This window comes from Lepidochelys kempii, chromosome 3 (assembly GCF_965140285.1).
Source record: "Lepidochelys kempii isolate rLepKem1 chromosome 3, rLepKem1.hap1, whole genome shotgun sequence".
In the NCBI taxonomy this organism is placed as follows: domain Eukaryota; kingdom Metazoa; phylum Chordata; order Testudines; family Cheloniidae; genus Lepidochelys; species Lepidochelys kempii.
In genome coordinates, this window is record NC_136382.1 from 112742518 (window position 1) to 112761616 (window position 19099).

Below are 19099 nucleotides of genomic sequence, written 5' to 3' on the forward strand. Positions count from 1 at the left end.
ACTCATCTCTCAGCTAACAGTTGGTTAGATTTTTCTTCCCCAAAGTCTTTTTAAGGACCTCAGAAAAAGTAGCTCATTTGCTCATTATTTTGTCCACCAATTAAGCCTAACTTCCAACACAGCAATTTTGGTTAATTGATTTCCTGTCCCACACTTTTAATTTTGAACAGGTTTCAAAAAAGAAATAGATCAGTTCATGGAGGATAGGTCCATCAATGGCTCTTAGCCAGGATAGGCAGGGATGGTGTCCGTAGTCTGTTTGCCAGAAGCTGGGAATGGGCAACAGGATGGATCACTCGATGATTACCTGTTCTGTTCATTCCCTATGGAGCACCTGGCATTGGCCACTGTCGGAAGACAGGATACTGGGTTAGATGGACCTTTGGTCTGACCCAGCATGACCATTCTTATGAGGAAATATTAAGAATATCAAGTCTTGTCTTTGCTGGCAAGTTAAAAAAAAAAAAAAACTGGAGTGCAAGTATTCTTAGCCCCCCCCAAGCAGTGCTGGTTCTAGCAAATCTGGGGCTCCCTGCATAACTATTGGATCAGGGTCCTGAACTCTGCTAATAAGATTCAATGTGCAACTTTGTCTCTGATTCCTAACCCAAATCCGTATACTATCTCCGAGCTTTATGTGATGTGCTATGGGGCAGAATAGATAAAGCACTCAGAATAGGTGAGTTTTTGTAGAGATTTAGAGGTACGTTGGATAAAGGTTTTTTGTTAACTGGAAAGAAGGGACATCTGTGAAGTATATCAGGCGGGCCAGTTATAAAAGAGGAGACATCCTGTTACTCTAAAGGGCTCAAGCTATTATGACCACAGAGCTTTGTAAGCTCAAAGTAGTTCATACTCCAAATTGCACAATAAGGAGACTTAAGCAGTAAACATCATAGTACTATTTCAACCCATCTCTGAGAGGATCCTCTGATTTGGGGTGTCCGTGCAGCTGGATGTTTGACAGCACATCTGAACTGGCTCTGCCATTAACTGAGAGGACATAGACAATGTCTTTTGCAGAGAATTCTTTTCCCAAGCCTGTGTCAGGAAGTAAAGTTATGTACGTGTTAACAAAACCAAAAAAAATGTTAGTTTCTGAGAATCCATTCCCCTTCAGTTGCTCAGGCTGTAGCACTTAACTCTGACCTCCATCAGTAGTCAAAGCTACAGACCGAGTACACACTGTGTGGATAGCGATTTCCAGTCACTCAAAATATATCTACCATTAGTTGTGTCCTCTTCAGCTCATATTAAGGGGCCGTGGGAAAACGGATCACACTTTCCTTTTCAGTATACCTTTCATAGTCATAAATGCCTGTTTTATTTCCAGGGAGCCTTTCATCATTCTGTCGGGAGGCTTATCATATGATACTGTAGGAAGAAGACCCTGTTTAACAGTCATGCATGGGAAAAGCACTGCTGTGCTAGAAATGGATTATTCTGTTGTTGATTTTCTAACCCTCTGTGAAACTCCATACCCTAATGGTAGGTTCTGTAAAGGTTATACTTTTACCCATTCTCTTTGTATCTTTACTCTGCCAGAATACTCCTTACTGCTTCTGCCTCACTATTATATCTCTGTGAGGGACAGGACTGGACCAATATCATCTGTTGTAGCTATTGTCTGTCAAGTTTTGTTTCAGCATTCTTTTAAAGGTGAAATAGGTTTCATAATAAACCCCAACATCAATTATAATGTTCTGAAAAAGAATTAGTAATTACATGTGGTTTTTCTCCTTTTAAAAATAATACAATTTATTAAAATGTGCATGCATACAAGCATTTATAAAATACAATGCAAAGACAGTTATAAATAATATTATTAATGATTAGCACTTACCCAGGCCTTTTAATCTACAGTGATTGTGTAAATATTTACTAATTATTGTAACATTCCTGTGAGGTTGGTATGTAAGTTATCCATGTTTTACAGGCAGGCAACCTCCATCAGAGATTAAGTAGTTTACCCCAATTGACAGAGAGAGCACAGTGTTTCTTCTGGGATTAGAAATTGGTTTCTAGTACTATGTTCAGTGCTCAGGCCATTAGAATACATCTCTTTATTGTCTGTCAGAAATGCAGTGTACCCATTGAAGAAATACCTTTTGGAGATCATTAGAATGTCAGTACATCTAATAGGTAAATTTTCAGTGTTGAAATGTTAGATATTATATCACATGCTCAGAATAGAAATCACTGTAAAAATGAGTTGTTGAAGCACGTCAGCAATATATTCAAACTGATGTTTTAAATGAAAGCATTACATTATTTTTGTGACTGTTCCGGGGCTTGCAATTGGAAAAAGAAATGAAATTTCATAAGGGAGAAAAGTTTGTGCACATCCCCACTCTAAGAAGTCACCTGCCATGTCTCAAGACCCAGAGTTGTTCAAAGCAGTAAAACCTTCAGTGTTTGTCCGTCATCCACAGATGTAAATGTTTTAAACTATGGTTACAAAAGACCCCTGTCACATATCCTTCTGTAGTGCCTCTATTTCCATTAGCTGGAGCAACCACTGAACTTGCTGGTTCATTTCTGTTTTCCTCATCTTGTTGTTTGTTAGTTAATTAATTAAATAAAAATAGCTGTTAGTATAGTTATTACTGGATGAGGATTTGGAGTTGTGGTAGGCTGATACTGAACTACTGTGAACTCTTAGCCATAAATTTGGGTATAGGTGTACCTCGGAAGTCCCAATGGTGGACATTGAGACACAGCAAGGTTCATTTAAGAGTACTTTTTGTACTAGCAATATATTTGTAGCAGACCAGTATTTTCAATGTCTTGGTGGTGGGACTTGCATCTTATTCACTCAGTCTTACCTGTAAACTTTTTGCCAAAGGTTGAAAGGATAGAGGTGCAGTTGACCAACCAGGAAGAACAAGATCTGTCCAAACAAGTATTGCACACTTACAATATTGTGGTTCATTTGCTCTCCACAGAAATCCTAGTTTGCAGGCATTCGTGGCTCAGAATGTCTGGCCTACTCCAGGTTAAAATTCTGGAATTGCCTTTTAATGCTCCAGATTCTGGTTCCACACTGGTGCTCCTTTCAGATGAACAGTCTTCAATTCCTTTTGTAAATTAGGTCACTTACTGTTTCTTAATCTCACACAGTGAAGATCCAAAGAATCAATTCCGTGAGGGGAAATAATGTTACTGTTAGTAACTGGCGTTCTCTGAAAATATTGCTTTTGCAGATCAAAACGCCTTCCTTTTCTCAGTGTTCTGAAATGGATTTAATTGAGAGGGAGAGGAAATGAAGATAGGTGGATGAGGTCTTTACAACCTCAATTTTGAACATACAGATTTGTGAATACCTGTGCATGCTCTAATGGTGTTACTGCTTATGGCTAGTAAAGTGTGTGGTACGCAATCTCCTGCAATGTGGACTGCTGAGACTATATGTTAGGAGAACTAAAATGACTAATATGTAACCTTTCTGTCTGTTTTTAGATTTTCAGGAACCATATGCTGTGGTAGTTCTTCTAGAAAAGGATTTAGTAGTTATAGACCTTGCACAAAATGGGTAAGAATCTAGGGTGTAATGCTGGGTATATGGAGTGTCTACTTAAAGGCTGGCCGCTGTGTATCCATTTGATGTCACCTATCAATGCTCCACTTGCAAATGAAAATAATTTTTAATGGCACTTACTGGAACTATGTTTGAGATTATTGCCTTACTAAAACTCCCAATGGACTCTTGACAAGCAAATCCTTTTTAAAGAGCATCTAATTTTCTGTTCTACAGTTTGGTTTTAAGGACTAGATTTTATTTAAAAAATTTCTACTTCCATATTTTTATAATCACAAAGAACTTATGAGTATGACCTACTCTCTGGCAGGCAAGTGTAACATGGCATACATTTATAATTGAGTAATTATTGTTCTATTTCTGCCAAGTTTATTGTCTTCCAGCTAATAAGAGAGAACTTTTAGTGATTTCATTCATGCTAAGCCCATCTGGAGAAAGTTCTTTGATGCCCTGCACCTAGCAGCCAGTAGTCTGATAGAATGTTAGTATTTTGCTAAGATTGTAAACTCTTTGGACAAGGATTGCCTTTTCGTTCTGTTCTTGTATAATGTCTAGCAAACCAGAGTCCTGGTCCATCTATGTGCTATAGTAATACAAATAATTAATATTAATAGTTATCTTAAGTAGGGTTGCCAGCTTTCTACTCGCACAAAACTGAACACCCTTGCCCTGCCCCGCCCCTCCTCTGAGGCCTCACCCCCTGCTCACTCCATCCCTGCCTCCCTCTGTCACTCACTCTCCCCACCCTCACTCACTCGCTCATTTTCACCAGGTTGGCTCAGGGGGTTGGAGTGCGGAAGGGGATGAGGACTCCGGCTGGGGGTGCAGGCTCTGGGGTGGGGCCAGGGATGAGGGTTTTGGGGTGTAGGAGGGGGTTCCAAGCTGGGGGGTGGAGCCAAGAGGTTTGGAGTAGGGGAGGGGGCTCCAGACTGGCGGTGCAGGTTCTGGAGTGGGGCCAGAAATGAGGTGTTCAGAGTGTGTGAGGGGGCTCTGGGCTTGGGCTAGGGGTTTGGAGTGCGGGAGGAGGCTCTGGGCTGAGGCACGGGGTTGGGTTGTTCGGGGGCAGTGAGGGCTCCAGTTGGGGCTGCAGACTCTGGGGTGGGCGTGAAGGGTTTGGGGTGTAGGATTGGGCTCCAGGTTGGGAACAAGTGGTTTGGAGGGCGGGAGGGGGATATGGGCTGGGGTAGGGGGTTGGGGCACTGGAAGGGGTCAGGGGTACAGGCTCTCAGCAACCCTTACCTCAAATAGCTCCTGGAAGCAGCCACATGTCCACCCCTTTGGCTCCTACATGGAGGTGCGGCCAGGCGGCTCTGCCCACTACCCCGTCCGCAGGCCGTCCCCGCAGTTCCCAATGGCCACAGTTCCTGGCCAGTGGGAGCTGCAAAGCTGGTGCTTGGGATGGGGGCAGCGCATGGAGCCCTCTGGCTGCCCCTACACTAGGAGCTGGAGGGGGGACAAGCCGCAACTTCCGGGAACCACGCTGAGCTACGGCAGACAGGGAGCCTCCCTTAGCCCTGCTGTGCCACCAACCAGACTTTTAACGGCCCAGTCAGCAGTGCTGACTGGAGCCACCAGGTCACCTGGCAACCCTAATCTTAAAGTCAGCATCCTTAGTCCACATGTTGAAATAATTTTCTTTATTTAGGGGAATTGATTCGTGTGTGTCTATTTATTTAGAGAAATTGGGCAAAACCTGCTAGGTAATGAAGGGAGAGTGAGGCAGTCTAAGATACCTGACTGAAAAGAGAGCAAGATTTTAAAAAAGGAAAGTTGAGGCTTCATACCTACCTCCTGAAAGCATAGACCCAAGAGTCAGAAATCAACTTTTATCTGCGGAGCACAAGAACTAGAGCTCAGTAACTTACTTTTTCATTTCTTTTGCTACAGAACCATTAAGAAGTAGTCTCTACAGTGACAATTTAAAAAACTTACATTACAAGGATAATATCTTATCAACATCTTCATCAGCTGAGCGAGCAACCTTTGCAGAGTGCAGTAGCTGCATTTAATTGTTTTGCGCTATAGGCATATTTATTATTTGTTGTTTATGCATAATGCTACCCAGTGTGTGCTAAATACTTTTTAGACAGACAAGAAGGCATGGTTCCTGCCCTAAGAAGCGGACAATCCAATCTGCACTATTTCTTTAACTTACTTGGCAGATAGTAAAATTATACAAATATTTTTAAAGTAAATTGACAGGCTTCAGTGCTTCATGTGTATTCTGGATCAAATTGACCACTTCTCTTTTGTTGGATTAACATTTTTTCCCTTTTCTCCAATAAAGGTATCCTATATTTGAGAATCCCTATCCTTTGAATATACATGAATCTCCTGTTACCTGTTGTGAATATTTTGCTGATTGTCCTGTGGACCTCATTCCTGCACTTTATTCAGTTGGGGCTCGACAGAAACGTCAAGGTTACAGTAAAAAGGTAGGTATAGGGTGCATATACTTATTTGATAATGCCAGTGTAAAGTGTCATTTATTTCAATCTGTTATTATTAACCTTCTAGGAATGGCCTATCAGTGGAGGCAACTGGGGTTCGGTCACTCAGAGCTACCCAGAGATAATTATTACAGGGTAAGTGATAAGAGAGTATACTAACTTACTCAAAATAAGTAGAGTGCATTTTTATAGTTCATATTCACATAACCTATAGAAAACAAAATAATTTGTATGGGAGGGGTGAATAATTAATGGAATGTACAGAAAACTCATTATCTTAAAAACACCCTACAAGTAATAGCTTTTGAATAACACATTGAAAACATATGGTTAATATGTATCTATTACGTACACTGGGTGATGATATTCTGTCTGTGCAACCCTATCAAAGTGTTTGGAGTTAAAACAAAGTGAAGGCAACTATATGTTGAAAAAAGAAAAGGAGTACTTGTGGCACCTTAGAGACTAACCAATTTATTTGAGCATAAGCTTTCATGAGCTACAGCTCACTTCATCGGATGCATAATGTGGAAACTGCAGAAGACATTATATACAGAGAGACCATGAAACAATACCTCCTCCCACCCCACTCTCCTGCTGGTAATAGCTTATCTAAAGTGATCACTCTCCTTACAATGTGTATGATAATCAAGTTGGGCCATTTCCAGCACAAATCCAGGTTTTCTCACCCTCCGTCGCCCCCCCCCCCCCCACACACACACACACAAACTCACTCTCCTGCTGGTAATAGCTTATCCAAAGTGACCACTCTCCCTACAATGTGCATGATAATCAAGGTGGGTCATTTCCAGCACAAATCCAGCAGAAGAGTGAGTTTGTGTGTGTGGGGGGGTGGGGTGAGAACCTGGATTTGTGCTGGAAATGGCCCACCTTGATTTTCATACACATTGTAAGGAGAATGGTCACTTTAGATAAGCTATTACCAGCAGGAGAGTGAGTTTGTGTGTGTGGGGGGGGGGGGGGTGAGAGAACCTGGATTTGTGCTGGAAATGGCCCAACTTGATTATCATACACATTGTAAGGAGAGTGATCACTTTAGATAAGCTATTACCAGCAGGAGAGTGAGGTGGGAGGAGGTATTGTTTTATGGTCTCTGTGTATATAACGTCTTCTGCAGTTTCCACAGTATGCATCCGATGAAGTAAGCTGTAGCTCACGAAAGCTTATGCTCAGATAAATTGGTTTGTCTCTAAGGTGCCACAAGTACTCCTTTTCTTTTTGCGAATACAGACTAACACGGCTGTTACTCTGAAACCTGTCTATATGTTGAAAAGAGAACCATAGCCTCATGCAAAAGCAGGATGGGAGCAGAATCTTTGTTACCAACTTGCTTTTGTGGGAGATTCTCATCTCATTGTCAGATAATTTGTAGCCAATTACTAAAATACCTGATATATTGTTGCATATTACATAATATTTCTAGAAACAACAAGTTACTTATGCTCTTTGCAAAAAAAAATACACTTTTTCTTCCTGGATTCCTTCATTGTACTTTCTTGTCTGTAGTATCCATCATTGTTACAATAACAGAATCATTGAATTGTAGGGTGGAAGATGCCACATGTCATCTAGTCCATCCCCTCATGCTAAGGCAGGACCAAGCATACATAGACCATCCCTGAGAAGTGTTTGTCTAACTTGATCTTAAAAACCTCCAACAGGGATTCCACAACCTCCCTAGCTAACCTGATCTTGTGCATAACTATTGTTATAATTATAACTATAATATTATAATTCCAGTCAGGAGGTGTATCCACTAGAATAAGCTGCCACCCTCAAATATATTGCATTCGCTTGTTGTCACTAATTCTTAGATATATTTTCCTTTGCTATTTACAACTCTTTGATAATGTTTAAACTATTTTAATTTACGTCATAGGCTTCCTTGAAACACTGCTTTTAAATATATGTTCATGTTTAGATAGCTGTTGAGTTCAGTAATCAAAGGATTACCAACCTGTCAGTCTTTTTCTTTTAAATAAGTCCCAACAACTCCACTCTAAAGGAGTAGCAGGAAAAACAGTCAAAAGGGATTCTGAAAGACCAGGCAGGACAGCATTGGAAGAACGTGAGCAGAACAAAACATTTATTATTGTATATTTCTTTAGCACCCAAACACACCAATCAGAATTAGGAACCCATTGAGCTAGGCATTGCACAGAAATTCAGAAGGATGCTGTCCCTGCTTAGAAGATCTGAGTCTGTGACTTTATGCAATGCTTCTGTAGAACATGCTGGTCCCAGCATATTAGAGAGACAAGGTGGGTAAGGTAATATGTTTTATTGGATCAACTTCCTGTTGCTGAAAAAGACAAGCTTTTGAGCTTGGTTCAGTAAAAGGTACTACTTCATCTACCGTGTCTCCCTATTAGTCTGTGATGGACATTTTCAGAGGGGCCTAAACAAATTAGATGCCTGTGCCTAATCCCTATTGAACTTGAATTGATTTGGGCACACAACTCTCTTAGAAAAATTCAGAACTCTTAAAATGTCTCCAGCTGTGTACCAGAAATTGAGGCACCTGAAATCACTAAGCACTTCTTTGCCATCGTACCTACTGGTAGTGCAACAGAGGCATAATGCTAATCAGAATATGATAGCTCTGTGGTTTATGCTAAGTCATTAATGTAATCTAGTCTAAATCTTCCCTACTCATTGCTAACCCCCTTATTTTTTCCAAGAACATGTTTTTTAATGTTTTTTTTTTATTTCATAGGCATGCTGATGGGTCAATCAAGTTTTGGGATGCCTCTGCAAGTAAGTATTTTGAATAATTATCGTAACTTACTCAGACAGCCGAAGAGTTCCCTAAACTTGCATGCTTCTGCTGTATAATTGCTGGCAAGCTGTCCTCATGTTATCTGCTTCACACACTGTCAGTGCCTTATGTTAATCTTTGAATTGTAATAGACTTAACTTGGGTCTATTAATTTTTTTTTAATAGTTTAGTGTTTGATTTTTACTCCCCAAAAGAAAACTAATTATTGGAGCAGGCTGGGAATGGGAAATTTGACATTCTTAAAACCTCTGTCTTATTTTCCTGGAGGTCTCCTCTATTGGCACATAGGTATAAGAGAGGAGAAGGGCAGGAAAACAGTGGAATTTTAGTGAGGCATCTCTGTCTATATCAGGGGTCGGCAACCTTTGAGAAGTAGTGTGCCAAGTCTTCATTAATTTAAGGTTTCGCATGCCAGTAATAAATTTTACGTTTACAGGGCCCCCCCGACGGAACCCCAGACTGGCAGCGGGCTGAGCAGTGCCGACGGCTGGGACCCCGCTTGGCAGGGGCCGGCAGATGGAACCCCAGACCGGCAGCGGGCTGAGTGGCTCAGCCTGCTGCCGGTCTGGAGTTCTGTCTGCCGCCCGCGCTGCCAGTCTGGGGTCCTGGCTGCCGGCCCCGCTCATCCTGCTGCTGGCCTGGATGGACGGAAACCTGAGCCGGCAGCACGCTGAGCGGGGCCAGCAGAAGGGACTCTGGCTGGCAGGGGCTGGTGGACAGAACCCCAGACGAGCAGCATGGGCGGAAGATGAAACTCCAGACTGGCAGCGCACTGAGCTGCTCAGCCTGCTGCCAGTCTGGGGTTCTGTCCGCCTGCCCCTGCCAGCCGGGGTCCCGGCCGCCGGCCCCGTTCAGCCCACTGCCGGCCTGGGGTTCCATCCATCCAGGCCAGCAGCGGGCTGAGTGGGGCCGGTGGCCGGGACCCTGGCTGGCAGCAGAGTGCCACTAAAAATCAGCTCGCGTGCCGCTTTTGGCACGCGTACCGCAGGTTGCTGACCCCGATCTATATTTTGTTCTTTCTAATGCAAAAAGTAACAAGTGTATATTTATAAAATATAAGTTCATGATAAATAATAGCAGCTAGAAATAGTTGTTTCCCACAATTCTTGCTAGCAAAGCACAGAAATGAATTAAGTTCATCCATAAATGCATCCAAATAATTCAGTGGTCCTAAGGTTAGAAAGTAAACTATTTCTGATACAGTTTTGAATTAGAAGAGCATTGTTGACACTAGTATGCAAATAAGTACATACACATATTTAGGGTCATGTTGTGTCATTGGTATTCAAGCACAGCTCAAAAGGAAGTTGTTTATCCTTTATATGTTGTTAGGAGTACTACATTTTTTGCTGCATGGATATCCTGTTTTGTAACTCTTCCATCTTCACCTGATTTCTTTCTAGGAAAAATTAACTGATTTTAGCCGAGTTTAATGAAGTTCTAAGGGCTTTTTCCTTTTTAAATGTCTAAATGTGGATATATTTTCATGAAAGAACTGAGAATGTTAACACTGTGTAACCCTGCTTCTATGCATCCCTCTTGCTGAAAATTGTTTGGGAACCTTTGTAAAGGGAAAAAGGCGACAAAAAGGAGAAATGAATTCGAGAAAGATATCTGTTTAAATTGAAAACTAACTTTGTTGTATATTCTTATTTATTCCTAGTAACACTGCAAGTACTTTACAAGCTTAAAACAGCTAAAGTATTTGAAAAATCACGAAGTAAGGATGACAGGCCAAACACAGATATAGTAGATGAAGATCCATATGCCATTCAGATCATCTCATGGTGTCCAGAAAGTAGGATGCTGTGCATAGCAGGAGTTTCTGCACATGTCATTATTTACAGGTTCAGCAAACAGGAAGTGACAACAGAAGTCATTCCGGTAATACTATCACTTTTTTAATTGTATGGATTTCGGCTGTAGTAGAAATATATTGATGATTTGGATTTTTATCATGATTCATCCTGTTGGTTAAATTTTCATAGGTAGGAGATCTTCAAAACTAGGAGCAGCTTCTTGCAAAAAAAAAAAAAACTGAATAAAAGTTTTACTACCCTATTTATATCTTTCTATAGGAGTTGGATGTGTGTTGTTAATAGGCCCAATTCAGCAAACCACTAAAGCACCTGCTTAACTTTAACTTCATTGGCACTTAAGCATTCCTCTACCAGTTGCTAGTCAGGTTCTAGGTTAAAGGTTTTGGTTCTAATTTAAAAAGCAATTGATGGATCAAGCCCAAGCTGCATCAAAGGTCAAATTTCAATCCCTGAACCACTGCTTTGGGTGAGATCAGGAGACAAAGTATTCTCAAGGGGATCTGGCAATAGAACACTCGCCATTCAAACACCTCTTTTATTCCACTCTGAACCTCCCCCATTCATAGGCCCTGACTTTCAAAGGTATTTAGGTGTTGCTGCAAGTTCAGTGTCACAATGCCTAGCTGATTTAGGAGCCTAAATCTGTTAGGGGATTTAGGCACCTAAGAGTCAAAATCCCATGGACTGTTAAGGGATTTTGGCTTCCAAGTACCTAAATCCCTTCTGAAAATGAGATTTAGGCAAATCAGTTAGGCATTATGACACTGAGTGCAGCAACACCTAAATATCTTTAAAAATCTGAGCCTTGGCCCTTATATATGTAGTATTTCATTTTTGTTCAGCAAAGAGCTGCAAAAAGTGATATTTTTGAACTGCTTTTCTGTACAAAAGCTGGCCTGACATACTGATTGTCCATTTGAGTTTTTATTAGCACTTTGCTTAATTCACATATACATTTCTGTGGCTTTCAAGAGGCAAATGTGGGAATCAAAGGAGAGTGGTTTTCATCAAGAAGAAAGATAGTGTATTTTATTGTTGCTTTTGCTTTGGTTTAATTTACAGATGCTTGAAGTACGGCTGTTGTATGAAATAAATGACATAGACTCTCCAGATGGTGAGCAAGCGCCACCGTTGCCAACTCCAGGCACAGGTTCCAATCCTCAGTCCATTGCCCCCCAGTCACATCCATCTACGAGCAGCAGCTCATCTGATGGGCTCCGTGATAATGTCCCATGTTTAAAGTAAGTGTAAGAACATGGAAAGTTTATGGTGCACTTTTGTTTATAATATTGTATCTTCTTCTTTTCATTGATCATAAACTTGATAAGACTATACTGACATAAGTGCTTGTGTGCATTCATATTGCGACAGAAAATCTATCATAGCCTTTGGACAATCCTATACTGACGAAGGCAACATTTTGCAAGCTTGTGAAAGTTGAGCCCCATTTCAGGAATCTGAAACCTATCAAGAGCACAAGAATACCCCACCCTCCATGCACATATGCACACATACAGAAACCTTGCCATCTGTTGTTTAAGAGTACCTATCGTAATTTTACATACCCTGTTCCTAGTTGGTCTTTAATGCCCCCTCAGTGGCCATGCTCCACACTTAGGGAAATGCTGATATAAATCATAATATACGTGCTCTCCTTTCTAAAATGTTTTGATGAGAAAATAGTTAAGTGTTGACACCGGTATCATGGTAGCTGATTTCACATCCATTGAAATGAATGGGGCTGTTCACACCACAGAATTGTTATCTAAGGCTCTCTGCAGCCTCAGGGAGACATGTCTACATTGGTTACACTTGGTTCATGTTTTTAAAATTTTTATTTGCAACCATACTAATTAGTTTAAACTGGATACAAATAAGTCTGAGACTCTGGAGAACAACTGAGACCTCTTTTTTGCACACACTCACTCACGCACACACACCACATGCTCTTCAAGCCCCGCTAGGTGTTGTGACGCAAACTTTGGGAAACATTGGTCTGAAGGATGGAATAGATGACCTGTTCTAATGGAACTTTTCAGATCTGTTTTCTGACATTAGAAGTGATCATAGATGTATCATCTGTTCCATCGGTTAATTGTAAATACTGTAACAAACATGATTTTTTTATGTGAGTTCATTCGAGAGCGTAGTGATTGTCTGTCTGGTTTCACCCGCATATGAACTTAAAGTAGCACTTGATCCTGCCAGAACAACAGATGCAGTCATATCTCCACAGCTTTGATGGTCATACTCCTGACAAGACACCTTTCAAGATCCATTGTTCCTACAATGCCAATACCATTGTACCTACCTAGCATAACATGTGATGTTCCTCAGCTAGTGCACTGCATGCCCCAAGAACAAATATGGGACTGAAACCAGACAATCACTATTCTCTTGATTGAACTCACACACAAAAATAAGACAAAAACACCATATCACTTCTGGGTGAACACTTTTCACACAGCAATCCCTTTATATCTGACCTCTCAGTTCTCATCCTCAAAGGAAATCTGCACAAAAACTTCAATTGTTCTCTAAGGAAATCTGCACGACACCTTCAAAAGATGAGCCTGGAGCTTAAATTCATAACTTTGCTAGATATGAAAAATCATGGACTTGGTAAAGACACAGATTTATGGCTCATTACAAAAATCTATAACCCACTAACCCTCCCCCACAGCTGCCTTCCCCCCTCCTTTTCACTGCCATGACTTGAGAGGTGTTAACAGGCCACTTAAAATTATAGGGTTAGAAGGGACGGCAAGGTCATCTAGTCTAACTCCCTGCCAAAATGCAGGATTTGTTGTGGCTAAACCATGCAAAACAGATGGCGATCAAGCCTCCTTTTGAAAACCTCCAGTGAAGCAGTTTCCACAACCTCCCCAGGCAGTCTGTTCCATTGTCCTACTATTCTTACAGTTAGGAAAATTTTTCTGAGATTTAATCGAAATATGCTATGCTGTAGCTTGAACCCATTGCTCTTGTCCTGCTCTTTGTGGCAAGAGAGAACAACTTTTCTACGCTTCACCTTGAATTGTCCTTTGAAACGTGTTAACTACTTATGCTTATCTGTTCCACCTTCTATTTAGTTGTGACATTCTGAGTATATTTCCCAGACCTGAAGAGGAGCTCCGTGTAAGCTCACAAGCTTGTCTCTGTCACTGACAGAAGTTGGTCCAATAAAAGATATTGCCTCACCCACTTCGTCTCTCTAATACCAGCTACTGTTCACTTGAGGAATCAGGAGTGGAGTGAGGGTTCCCAATTTGTACCCTGCTAAAGGCAGTGTTGTTATGCCTCTAGATCACCATATTTAACCTGAGGACAATACCAATTAAAAATCCTCACTTGCAGATATAATATTTAGATTGGCATGTGCTTTAGCTGCCAAGTTGTAAAAGTAAACACGCCATCTTAGTTTGCAATCCTGGGTTAAATCCACAGCCTAAAAACTGATTCTGTGGACACACTTGTTTTCTATGTGTGGGAGCTCTTTCATGCCCTACCAATATATTGAATTGCAGAATATAAAGCACTAACTTACATAATAAAATACTCCTATTGTATTTTTGGTTGAGCTGTGAGTACGAAGGTCTTGCACTCAACTCAGCAGCATTTCTGCTCTCTCTATGTAATACCATAACTTCTGAACACAGCATCCACTCCATTCCATAATTTCAGGGAATGTTCTTGGCAACAGTGGATCTTGGAGAAAATTGGATCTCCAACAGCACTTTGGATCTTGGAAAAAATTGGAAAACTGAAAAGGGATACATGGGGGGCACGTGGAGCACCTGTCCTCTGCCCCTGCCACAACTTCAGGCACCTCTGCAATTGTCTGTAAATCAAGCAACTGGTTGATGGCACTCATTCATGCCTTCCAGCAGAACAATAGCCCATCTCATCTCTGACTGTCCTCCCAATTAAGTTTAACTTGTTGCTAGCCTATCTCTAACTGAAAGAAGATAAGTAATAATGGGGAGTTGGAGGTGGTGCAAAGGAGGATTGGGGACATACACATAGCCTCTTGCACGGGAGGGAGAATAGGGACCGTGGAATGGGGAAAGAGGGGCAAGCAGAGAGGTCCTGCCATGGGAGGAAGATTGGAAGAGCCTTGAATGGGGGGAGGGAGGAAAGGAGGCACACACAACCCTGGTGTGGGGAAGATTGGGGACTCCAGGTATAGGGAAAGGGGGATGCACATAGAGCCTTTGTCATGGGGCGAGAATGGGAGACTCTGATATTGGGGGTGGGATATTCGGAGATCCTGGTATATGAGAAGGGGTATGCCTAGAACTCCTGGCAGGGAGATTGAGAAACCCTAAAGTGGGGGAGAAAAGAGAATGGAGGGTACACACAGAGCCTGTGACTTGTTGAGAAGTGGGGGACCCTTGAATGGGAGGGTATTCAAAACTTCTGGTGCTACCAATTCTCTATGGGCTTGTGGCCTTCTGTCATACCAGCAGCCTTTGCCTGAAAGCCCCTGCCTACCTCAGTTAGTCATACATACACATCATATTCAGATCCCTCCTCAATATAAACTTTTTACATTAAAGCTTCAATTCCTAATTCTCCCCTCTTAGAAACACAGAATCCGTGACATGATTTCTCTACTAAAGCCACCATACGATACTAGTGCTGTTTACCCTTGTCCTGCACTTTCCCGTCCCTCAGTGTTTAGAATCATTACTCAGGTTGTTTTAAGTAGTAAATCTAAGTATCATCACAAATAATGGGAATTAAGGTGAATTAACTTTTGGTGCATTATTCTTATTTATATTGTGTGTATTCATTTGGTAGATTGCAATATTCAGTAATTCTCAGTTTCCCTGCCTTGTACAAGTTAATGAGATCCTATTGTATCAAAGTGGAGAGATGAATATAAAGACATTATACATTGTATTTATATTGCAGAATAAAAAGCTCTCCCCTCAAACAGTCTGCAGGCTACCACATTGAACTGGTTATTCAACTGGTATGGGTGAGTGGAGAACCTCCACAGCAGATAACCAGTTTGGCAGTGAACTCTGCCTATGGCCTGTAAGTATATTCTGTACTTTTTACTAGTTTTCTAATAAATTTCACTAGAGTGGCTGTCATCTAAAAAGTCAACATTTGTTTATACCGACTATGTAGGAATATTGGAGATGCCATCAGTTTTCCTCTATTCTTAAAGTAAATAGATGCAATACTTGTATATAAAATCATGAGTGGTGTGGAAAAAGTGAATAAGGAAAAGTTATTTACTTGTTCCCATTATATAAGCACTAGGGGCCACCAAATGAAATTAATGGGTAGCAGGTTTAAAACAAATAAAAGGAAGTTCTTCACTCAGCACACAGTCAACCTGTGGAACTCCTTGCCTGAGGAGGTTGTGAAGGCTAGGACTATAACAGGGTTTAAAAGAGAACTGGATACATTCATGGAGGTTAAGTCCATTAATGGCTATCAGTCACGATGGGTAAGGAATGGTGTCCCTAGCGTCCATTTGTCAGAGGGTGGAGATGGATGGCAGGAGAGAGATCACTAGATCATTACCTGTTAAGTTCACTCCCTCTGGGGCACCTGGCATTGGCCACTATCGGTAGACAGGATACTGGGCTGGATGGACCTTTGGTCTGACCCAGTATTGCCTTTATGTTCTTATGTTCTATAGTAACAGGTGGTATCTTTTGGCACATATTGACTTTTTAATGGTAACCATGATAATTAGTCATTTAAAGTATGTTTATAAACCTGGATTTATAAACCGATACTGAATATCCTAAACTAATCTATTTGAATTTATTTAAAAAAAAAACCACATAAAAACATTCAGCATAGCCAGACAAGCATCTTAAAGGATGACAGGAGACATTAGATATGGGTTTAATCAGGTCACAACTTTATTATTGACAGATGTCTGGGACTAACCCGGCAGATAAAATGTGTGCAGTGCACATGCAAAATTTATGTCCCTCCAGCAGATTCACTGCCGGGACCTTGCCAATTCCAGGGTGGGAGGGCCTTCCACAGCTACCCCCTATTTATCCAGATCCCTCCAGCAATTCCCTTGCTGGGACCTTACTGACCACGCCCCCTCGTAGGAGGGGGTTAAAGTGGACTATAATGATGGGGGGGTTTGGCTCCCTGCTGTACCAATCATCGGAGTCCCCAACTGCCCCCGGCTTGCTCAAGCACTTCTCCTTAATTCCTTTTCCGAGACATTTTTTCATTCTTTTGTGCCTTAATTTATGGAGTACCTGCACTGAACATCCGCTATACACTTAAATAAAGAGTTGCAACATTTGGCCTACCACCTGTCATGCTGTGCATGAACTGAGCCTACCTGAACCTGCTGCGAGGAAGGCGAAAAAACCCCCACTTCACCTGGCCAATATGGTGGTAAGGGAAAAATTCCTTCCCAGACCCCCTTAGTGTGGCGGCTAGCGTAATATCCACACCAGATACAGCTAAACACCCAGCATATTTGTGACCTAATTAGGGAGGGTGGGTGGGTGCTGCCTAGCCTGTTCTGAGTAAAGGGAGGGAGGGGCAAGGCCCACTGACCTTTTCAAACACTACATTCCTATGTGGTGAGTCATTTACCACGCTGACTGCTCTTTCCAGCTGCTTTACGTCTTCCCTCCTTCCCCAAGCCAGAAAGCATTGTCGCTTTCTCCTGGCCAACCAGACAAACTCCTCCCTGCTTAAGTGCAGGGTGGCGATTCTCTGAACAGAATTTGAAAGTTATATGTAAAGTTTAAATGTTTTTAGTTACATGAACAGTGTAATTTTCAGATTTCAGATTTTTTTTGTGCACCAAAAATCTTAAAATGTACAGAGTTGTATGTGAGTTTGTGTGTAATAGATTTAAAAGAATCCTGTCCAGCTGCCTTGTTTTAGCTAAGAGCAAGTTATAAGTTCATTAAAATAGATTTCTAAAAGGAACTTCAGTAGACCTTTTCCTCATAGTAATGGTAGTTATTCTCACTAAAATAATAAAGTAAATGACCAAAAGGAATTGTATTGGCAGCATTAGAGAGAGTACATTTTGCATCCATTATAGTGAAGGGAACAGTGTCTCGGGGGTTGGAAGGGGGCTTCTTTGAGAGAATCTTTCATTAGGAAATTTGCCCAATTATTTGGCCTATGGTAATTATATCTATTTATATAACACCATAAATGTATATTGAACTTCCAAAAAAAAAAAAAGGTATACAGGGAAATGTAAATTCTAGAGATGAAACTTAACTGTGGAAGAAAAGCATCTACTGTAAAAAAGTGTATTTTATAAAATGAGTTGTAGAAATTCTTTCTGATTTAAATTTGCTCATTTTGCAAATAAAATGATCGTTCTGCTAAATGCCAGCTCTACAAACCCCAGTTAGAATCTGGATATTATTAGAGATTCCTTTAGACTCAAATATCAGCAATTGTGTTGTTGATGAACAAGTCATAATTAAATCCAGTTAATTGTCACATAGCTATCTATGTTGGCTCTGCAGAGTCAAACAGGAGTAAAAACCATTCAAATTCTCTCTTTGGTAAGTGAACTCTGTAGCTACAGGAAGCTGGTTTATTGAGGAGAAAGTACTATTTTTAGTCACTTTCTAGAGCAGTGAACTGCACTTTAAAATATTAGTTCACACAAGTATTTATTTTTTTTAATCCTTTTTCAGGTTCATTCAAAAGATCCATTTAAAATAAAAAGTGTTTTTATAATTTTTTGTCAAGGACAGTACTACATACGAGAATAAAAACAATAGCAACATTTGACTTATTAGCAACTTTATTGGAGCCTTAATCTTTCCTCCTACTCTTCTTCTTCCAGAGTAGTTTTTGGCAATTGTAATGGTATTGCAATGGTTGATTACCTGCAGAAGACAGTGCTCTTGAACCTTGGCACCATTGAATTGTATGGCTCTAATGATCCCTATCGTAGGGAACCTCGATCTCCTCGCAAATCTCGGCAACCATCAGGAGGTAAGAATCGTTGGATGTTGCATTTCAACAACGGTATCTTTCTCCATAACTCATAGTTGGGCTGTCAGTCACCACTTTGAATATAAGCACATTAGCAACACAAAATGTATATTTTTGTATGTATGTTACATGTCTGATCTTTGAGAATAATTAATGGAACATTGGTTTGTATTCGCATTCTCATACGTGATGATTCTTCACAATTCAATATCTTGAATCAGAGGTATCTGAGAGGATCTATGCTAGATCCCTCCTGCATTTTTGTCCCATCCTCCCTGACTGACCCCAGATGTCATTTTTCTCTTGTTGTTAAGTTGTATTTGTGATATGAGACTAAGCTTTGTTGTAGACTGAGCTTTATGGTGGGGAAGTACTTGCTGTTTTTATTGTGATCAATCGTGTTTTTAATTTGTGTTAAAAGCACCTTAAGCAACAGCTAGACAAGCATTGTACACATTCATAGAAGTATAAATTAAACACAAAAGTTATAAGAACTTTAAAAGATCTTAATTAAATAACCAAC

The 19099-nt window shown here is 40.9% G+C and overlaps 1 protein-coding gene across 11 annotated transcripts in view; it reads left to right on the plus strand.

Annotated features, from left to right (window-relative positions):
- Positions 1 to 19099, plus strand: part of STXBP5 (syntaxin binding protein 5) — a 184306-nt gene that overhangs the window by 110585 nt on the left and 54622 nt on the right. For all 11 annotated transcript variants that reach the window (XM_073337576.2, XM_073337566.2, XM_073337569.2 and 8 more), the window contains 9 exons: positions 1334 to 1488; positions 3460 to 3532; positions 5826 to 5973; positions 6056 to 6123; positions 8726 to 8766; positions 10452 to 10672; positions 11671 to 11849; positions 15526 to 15651; positions 18425 to 18576. In XM_073337576.2, coding sequence (XP_073193677.1) covers positions 1334 to 1488; positions 3460 to 3532; positions 5826 to 5973; positions 6056 to 6123; positions 8726 to 8766; positions 10452 to 10672; positions 11671 to 11849; positions 15526 to 15651; positions 18425 to 18576 — 1163 coding nt within the window. The remainder of the gene's footprint in view (positions 1 to 1333; positions 1489 to 3459; positions 3533 to 5825; positions 5974 to 6055; positions 6124 to 8725; positions 8767 to 10451; positions 10673 to 11670; positions 11850 to 15525; positions 15652 to 18424; positions 18577 to 19099) is intronic.